This window comes from Solenopsis invicta, chromosome 8, assembly GCF_016802725.1.
Source record: "Solenopsis invicta isolate M01_SB chromosome 8, UNIL_Sinv_3.0, whole genome shotgun sequence".
In the NCBI taxonomy this organism is placed as follows: domain Eukaryota; kingdom Metazoa; phylum Arthropoda; class Insecta; order Hymenoptera; family Formicidae; genus Solenopsis; species Solenopsis invicta.
The window spans coordinates 23298089-23306558 of NC_052671.1; the positions used below are offsets into that span (position 1 = coordinate 23298089).

General features: G+C 27.1%; 1 protein-coding gene across 2 annotated transcripts; it reads right to left on the reverse strand.

Annotated features, from left to right (window-relative positions):
* Nucleotides 1–69: 69 nt before the first annotated feature.
* LOC105201501 (putative acyl-CoA-binding protein) lies at nucleotides 70–6943 on the reverse strand. 2 transcript variants are annotated; one of them, XM_039452363.1, is made up of 3 exons: nucleotides 6690–6943; nucleotides 581–695; nucleotides 70–491 (listed from the first exon to the last, which is right to left on the reverse strand). In XM_039452363.1, exons 1-3 carry the CDS (start codon nucleotides 6702–6704, stop codon nucleotides 352–354), a joined length of 270 nt encoding a protein of 89 aa, XP_039308297.1. In that variant the 5' UTR covers nucleotides 6705–6943; the 3' UTR covers nucleotides 70–351. The 2 variants fall into 2 exon arrangements, with proteins under 2 accessions (XP_039308297.1, XP_039308296.1); XM_039452362.1 differs by lacking the exon at nucleotides 6690–6943 and adding an exon at nucleotides 6486–6612 and having other exon boundaries at nucleotides 72–491.
* Nucleotides 6944–8470: the final 1527 nt, after the last annotated feature.

Sequence of the window (8470 nt, forward strand, 5' to 3'; positions counted from 1 at the left end):
CAGTATGGGGCTATCGCAAACGGCAGAGATCAAATTACTTCGGAAAGGAGAAATCAATTACGACAGAAATATATGCGACAAGTAGTTTTATGCTGATTGCTAAAAAATCATTGAATACAAAATTCACGCGAACAGGCAGAACAAAAAGAAGTGCGTGTTCGTATAAATTGTTAAATAGAAAGTGTATTTTGTATCATGTATATTATTCACAATACATGATCATTCGTTTAACGCGCATGCGTTTGTAATGATTTTTGGTGCTTCTCATCGATAGTGAAAAAGTTTTGTAATTGATCAGACGAGATCATGCGCAAATATTTAACTGCATGTATACGCGTAATAACAAATTAACTACTTCTTTCCGATCGACGCGATTAATTCCTCCACTTTAGCGATGTATTGCTCTTTCGCCGTTTCTTGTCCCATGCTCTTTTTATTGTTCCAAGCATCCCATTTCGCTTTTCCCTTGAAATCCAACATACCCGGTCTCTCTAAAAAAAAGTTTACAAAGATTACTCTATTGTACATGAGTATACGAAACAAATAATAGATTGCATACAAAAATTTTGTAAAAACGCACCAGTGTTACAGTCACCAATGATGGATTGCTTGTACAATGCGTACAACTCTAATAAATCCTCATCTTCTGGCTGCTCAGCCAATTCCTTTACCGCTATGGCTGCATTATTAAATCTCTAAAAATAGAAAAATGTTTTAATGATCACTCAATATGAAGAACATTTTTTCATGTTATTCAGTGTTATTAAATTTAATAGTGATTATAAGCGACGATTTGGATACGTTTTATCATAACTTTTATTTTAGATAAAAGAAGTTTATCTTTTAAATTATTTAAGTTATTAATATAAACAAAATGTTCTCAGCTTCAATCTCAAAGTTACATTTATCTTAAGAAAATTTTTTTTAATGACAGTTTGCACAGATCAAAAAAATAGTAGCGCAATATGAAAATTGACCCTAAACTATAAATGATTCAAAAATTTGAACAAAAAACTATCAGTTTTAATGTGAGTTATTATTCCCTCGATATTTTTTCAACTTGCAATTTAGTGTGGGAATAGTTTGAATCAAATCACAGTAGATTCGATTCGTATATAGTTCGAGAATTTCGAATCAATTACTCATTTTGTTTTATTTGTATTTTCTACACGACTGATCTTGTATCATCGCATATTAATTCTCGTGCCTGATATCGATTTCCAGAATTTTTTTTTATCATTCTAAAGCTACGATCTTTATCATTCTAAAGCTAAAGCCACTTAATGCTACAAATGCTTCGAAGTATTAAATGTCTCGAAACATTTATAACGTCAAAAGGACTGCAACCTAAATCTTATAGCTATTCAAAAATTTGTGTATATGACAATCGTTTTTGTAAATTTAACATTTTATTAGCTTGTGTAATGATTTTTAGAAAAAAATTAAAAATTCCTTCATTATATTTTCTTGATGTGCATTAAAATATCATATTGATAGTAATGTTATAATTTGTATTCAATGCTCATGTATCAATACTCTCACACTTATTGTTTAATATTATAAACTTTTATTTACCACATCACTTTTTTGTAATTATTTTCTAAAATTCTAGTAATTAATTTTCTTTGTTAAAGAGGATTTCTTCATTACATTTAAGTTCGTATATTATTAATGATTGGGACAACTATTTACCATAAGAGATGACTAACGGACTTCACTCCATATAAATTACATGGAGTGCAGTCGGTAAGTCATCTTTTATGGTAAATAGTTGTTCCAACCATTAATAATCACCCTATATAATGTAAATCTAGGAAAATTTGATTTGTATTCGAATAAAAGATACGATTCGACTTAACAAATGCTTAATTCGCATAGCTCTATTGGATTTTTATTATTAAATGAAACGAAAAACACATTTTGTGTCAGATATTAAATCATTTAAAGAACTCTTTAAAAAATAAAGATTTATAGATGAAAATATGAAAATATTGTTTTATTGCTAAATTATTTTACAACAGCGATATTGTCTTGAAATTATTTAGATAAATAATTTTTAATGACTTTTTACCCAGATAATTTTAAAAAAGAATCATTTTTATCTCATCTATGATACATTATTATATGTATATAATTTTAACCTCTTGAGGACCCGTAAGTTTTTGGACGACTTTTACAGGTTTAGACTTAAAATTTTGTTGACTGTTATTGCATGTATGAAAAAAATGCCGCTGTTCCACAGCCGATATATTTGCTTCCAATCCGAAAGGGTATACAGATTTTTTTCGTATTTGAGCTTTATATTATTATATATTTCTAGAATACATATTTCTAACTTTAACTCTAACAGCATTTACAGTAAATTTTATAAAAAAACAATTATAAAAATACTATTATACCGAAATGTGGGATATAGTAAGTAATAAGAAAGCAATATATGAAATTACAGCAATTTTACTTCATAATGAATTATACATGAATAAACAATAAAATTCACTTAAATCTTCAAAAGCTGATATATCAGCTTCCGGTTCTCTAGAGGTTAATTTAAGCACAACATTGTAATGATATCTTTATAATTTTATTGTATCATTGAGTGATGAGTGATACAATAAACAACTCTTATGCTTTTCTTCTTCCAGCTTAAATGGCCTCGAGCTTTTGACAGAATAAGCTCCACTTTGGCTATATAAACTATTTTGACTTCTGTGTTCTATGTGGACACATAGAAATATTGCATTTTTAGTGATGGTATGTAATGTTAAAATAAAAAAAATAAAATAAGTAGCAAGTCAACATCATAGTGTAACACTATCATGGCTATGTCCCATTGCTGAAAAGCATCCATTACGTAGGCAAAATATCTTTAATATATAAAGATTCATACTACGATTATAAGAAATAGAACGAAAGATAAATTATTGAGTTATCTAGAATTTATTTAGCTATTCTTGCTTCTCTTATTAAAAATATTTTCCACAGTAAAAAAACATCATTGTAACTATAAAAATATCAGACTCATTTTAGGGTGTAAATTTTTTTTTATCAAAATATAAACATTTTAATTTTTTCATTCCTACTAAGTATATACTAGATGCTTTCCAACAATGGAACACAGTCATATACTATATGACACTGTGTTGCACAATGTTAAGCTAAGAGCTAAAACGCTATTTTTTCATTTAACTTTTTTATTTTAACACATTTCACATAAATAAAGATAATTTAATTTTAAATTTGTCTTAGAAAAAGATAAAATTATATATCTAATATATATTTTACTTAACTAATTTTAAAATAATATCGCTGTTGAGCAAAACAATTACGATATAAAAACAATACATTTATTATTTATTTATAAATCTCTGTTTTTTAAATACAAGAATTCTTCAAATAATTTAATCTGATAAAAAAAATGTTCTTTTGATTTATAAAGATTGAAGTTGAATATATGTATATATTTATAATGAGTAATACACACACACGCACGCACGCACGCGCGCGCGCGCACACACACACACACACACACACACACACACACATGCTGCTCAAAAAAATTAGATCACTTTTTTCCCAATAAATTTTTTTCCATCTTTAAACTATAATTACTCTAAACTATAATAATCAAAAAATAATTAATGTAAAAATAAATTTAAAGTATATAGTTTTACAGAGTAAATTCTTCTATAGGGGGTGGGCTTTTGTTCAATTTTTATTCATTTTAATACTTAAAGACATGTCATTTTTACAGGGACTTATTTGAGATATTTATAAAATTATGAAATTTACAGTTTTCTATCATTTTACGAAAAAATTGGTGAATATAATGATTGATACTATCTCAAAATATGGACTTTGCACTTTCAAATAAAAAAAAAAATTTATCCTTCACCGATATTTAGCGAAATAACGCAATTTAAAATAACTCTTAATTTTTTTTATTTTTTAGCATAATGTCGCCAGCATTTTCGTAACTCGATGTGCATGAAGAAGTTGCTCGCTTGGATTTTGCATATCGTATACATGTGTATGTAGTGTACATGTATATATACATGTAGTAAGTTTTTTTAAATAAGTGTTGTCATTTCTTCGCTGTATCGTCTTGCGCAATCTTGATCTCATATTGATGCATTCTTTTTACATCAGATTAAGAAATTCTTTAACGAAGTGCCTTTGTTAAGTCTGCTATAATTGCCGGCTATCTTCGATAATTTGCTAAATAATTTTCCATTATAAATTTTTTTTTTCACATTTCGTTATTTCCACATTCTCCAATGAGCTTGGATTTGAATCCAATAGAATATTTCTTATATACGATGGAACGTCATTAGAGAAATCGTCGAAGAGAGCTAACAACTATAGACTTAACAGAGACACTGCATCAAATTTGGAATGAAATTTCTCAATATAATGTAAAACAAATGCATCAATACAAGATCGAGATTGCGTAAGATGATACAGTAAAGAGGTGGCAACATTTCTTACTAAAAAGAAATTTCTACATATGCATACATACACCTGTGTACTCCATATACATACACATATGATGAGTAAAATTCAAGCGAGCAATTTCCTTATGATGCACATCGAATTACTCAAATGCCGACGATACCATGCTGAAATCATAAAAAAATAGGGGTTAAATTGCGATATTCCGCGCTAAATCGACGTAAAACAAGGTTTTTTTTCACTTGAAAGAGCAAAGTTTGTATTTTGAGATGATACAATAATTATATTAGCCAATTTTTTTGTTAGGTGGTCGAAAACTACAAATTTCATGATTTTGAATATCTCAAATATGTCCTTATTCAAAGTTGATCATGTCTTTGAGAATTAAATGAAATAAAAATTTAGTTAAAGCATAATTATAGTAGAATGTTTACCCTGTAAAATCCTTTTTTAAATTTATTTTTACCTTAATCATTCACTGAGTAATAACGGTTTAAAGATGAACAAAAACTGAGAAAAAGTAATCCATTAATTTTTTTTAAGTAGTCTATATATATATATATAACTTATATAAGTGTAGGTGTACATGTGTGTGCAGGTGTGTGTACACATTTATCTTATCAATTACTACGAATTTCGAAAAATGGGAGAGGCTTTTCTGCTCAGTTGGACTTGCTCTATCAGCCTAGAAAAGGTGTGGCAGTTCCGGACACCTTGTGTGTGTATGTGTACACACACACACACACACACAAATCTATTTTAACTCGAACTACATTGCTTAAATCCAGTATTATTAATATTTGGATAATATAATATATAAACTATTCAAAATAATTATTTGATTATTCAAATCCATGCATTTTTCCTAATAATCTGAATACAGGAATAATCTATACCAAAAGAGTCAAATTTGCACATTTGAATAAAAAAATATAATCAGTAGGAATTCAGTTATGAAACGCAATATCACAAAATTAAAATTATGTAATTTTCATACACTTACTATATATGCATATAAAGATGTATATTTCATATACTTTAGTATCAAACAATGAATATATATATATATATATATATATATATATATATATATATATATATATAGTACATATAATAAATTATATATATTATTATACATAATAATTACATAATTTTAATTTTGTCATACTGCATTTCGCAATCGATTTTCTGTTGATTATATTTTGGATTCAAATGCACAAATTTGACTTTTTCGATATAGATTATTCTAGTATTCGGATTATTAGGAAAAATGCATGGATTGGAATAATCAAATAATAATTATTTCGACTAGTTCATATATTATCCAAATATTAATAATTCTGGATCTAAGCAACATAGAGTCAACATACGTTTAATAAACGTTACAATTAATTTTGAAAATGGAAAATAAACGTTTAAAATTTAATATGTCTTTAACTATTTAATATTTATAAAAACTATTTTCCAAGATCTATATGTTTATTGTAATTTTTCCTATTAATTTAAAATACTGTTTTCATACAAGACAATAAACATTAAAAACATTTAATATACATTTTTATACAGCATAAAAACGTATTGTATTAACGGTTTCTAAACGTAAACGGTTTCAAACGTTTGCTTGGATACGTATATGAACATGTGTTGACTAATCTAACCTAATCTTAAGTTAAATTATTTACATTCTCAAAGGTGTGCTTAGAAACTTGAGTACATTCCTGTATCATTTTATTTATGTTTAACATTCGATGAACAACGAGAATAAATCATATCTCTAATATTTCAGAACATAACCCTGATTTAACTTAACCTATTCCAATCTCTACAGAGCTGTACACCATTCATGAAAATAGCGTTTAACCTAAGGAATTTCTAATTTTTAAGAAGTTTAATCATTAATTTTTAACATTTCATTAGTTTGTAACTTTAACAAAAAATCACATATATGCTACGTTATTGCATTGTATTATTTAAATAAATTCAAAAATAATAGAAATCGATATATTGCGATTGGTCACATATCACATATCACACACCGTAAGAAAAAAATTAATCGACATAAACGTCACTAATTTCATCGATCCAACTACTAATTGTCAATTTCATTCGCTCCAAGTTAAATAACTTTGAAATCCAAGGCCGCGAAAAGATTTCAGGATGCGCGATACACTTTATTTTTACGTGTAGTATTCAATTCATAGTAATTTTGTCACAAACAAAAGTATGCTCGTTGCCCTTACTTCGTCCAGCGACATAATGGATATTGGTTTGAAGTTTTGGATGTAAGATTGTGACGATCGGCGAGAAAGAATCGTATGAGAGGTTACGGCACTCGTGTTAACGGATGTCGCGATGAGGAACGACTACGACGTGGCTATACGTGTATTGGCTCTGGCAGACCAGCGCGATTTGCGACACGCGACGCGCGATTTGCGACACACGACGCGCGATTTGCGACACGCGACGCGCGACGCGCGATTATCCAATAGGCGTACGTCTTTTCAAAAAATTGTAAACGCCTATTGGATAATCGCGCGTGGCGTGTCGCAAATCGCGCTGGTCTGCCAGAGCCATATGGCGGCATACGTGGTCCTCTAGTCTAGCTTAAAGCAACGATTAATTTTTAATCGCAGTCATTATTGACCTTTGATATGATTAAATCACATCGCTATAAATGTCGATTCGATGTCTTTGCTAGCTCATTTCGTAATAATACTACATAGAAATTATGAAATATTCAATACGTGTAGAATATCGTACCATAAAGCAAATTTTGGGATCCTCTCGAAAACTAATATTTTTTCCAATACAAAATTATAATTTCAAACAAAAGCTAAGTAATATCAACTTTTATTGGTTAATTATTTAGTACTATGTAAATAATATATTTTTAACAAATAACTATAAAATAAAAAATATTATAGTTGTGAAGTCTTTGCGTTTTATTGCAAAATAAATAAGTCTAAAGAATATAAAACGCCAAGCCTTACAGCAATCTTTTATTTTATAGTTATTTGTTAAAAATATATTATTTACTTAGTATTAAATAATTGATCAATAAAAACTGATATTATTTAGCTTTTGGTTGAAATAATAATTTTGTAAAAAACAATTTTGGAAAAAAATATTAGTTTTCGAGAGGATCCCCCAGATAGCACAAAATATTTATAAAATATTTACTAAATATTTATAATATTTATTTTAATATTTTATAAACATTTATCAAAACATTTAATAAATGTTTTTATGGCCGTAGATTGGACTGATCATAAATATTTATCATAAATGTTTTAAAAATATTTATGATTTATGATAATTATTTGAAAATGTTTAAAATATCCGCATAAATATTATATTACACCACATAATCTCAATGAGTAAAACAATATTTCTATATTTTAAAAAACAATTTTCACAAAAAATTTCCATTCTTAGGAATTTTTTTCGGAAATTCCGAAGCGGTCACCCATCCAAGTCGCGACGAATATTTTAGAAAATATTTTAACAATATTTTTGATAAAGTTTTTTAAATCTTTTTCCGTCATATATATAAAATATGTATAAAATATTTTTATAATATTTATAAAAAATATTTATGATATATATTTATTAATATTTATCGTAAATATTGTGCTATCTGGGCCCATTGCGATCCCAAAATTTGCTTTATAGTACGATATTCTACATGTACTGAAATATTTTTGATAATTTTTTCAGATTTTTAAAAATCGATATAATTGTTTATTTCTTTATTTAAAACTAAAAAATTAATTTTTTTCAATACTATTAAATTTTTCTCACTAAAAATTAACGTTTTTATCTGAAAGTATGGGAAAAATCCTTAAAAAATCATATCTATAAAAATATTTTAATTTCAGCTACAAATGTTAAAAAAAGAAAACTTTTTTTTTTAAATTGAAACGATAGTCTTCCATATCTTTTATTCAAGGCATATAATATTTATTTTTTTATCCTCAACCTTATACAATATATCCACTAACATATTTTCATTATCATTTTA

Excerpts from the sequence above, each read along its gene's own strand:
- LOC105201501 (XM_039452362.1), bottom strand. The coding sequence starts at position 6,527 with ATGAAATTAGTGACGTTTATGTCGATTAATTTTTTTCTTACG. Across the intron at positions 696-6,485 it reads CGATTAATTTTTTTCTTACG|AGATTTAATAATGCAGCCAT; the intron begins GTGTGTGATATG and ends TTCTATTTTTAG. Across the intron at positions 492-580 it reads CATTGGTGACTGTAACACTG|AGAGACCGGGTATGTTGGAT; the intron begins GTGCGTTTTTAC and ends ACTTTTTTTTAG.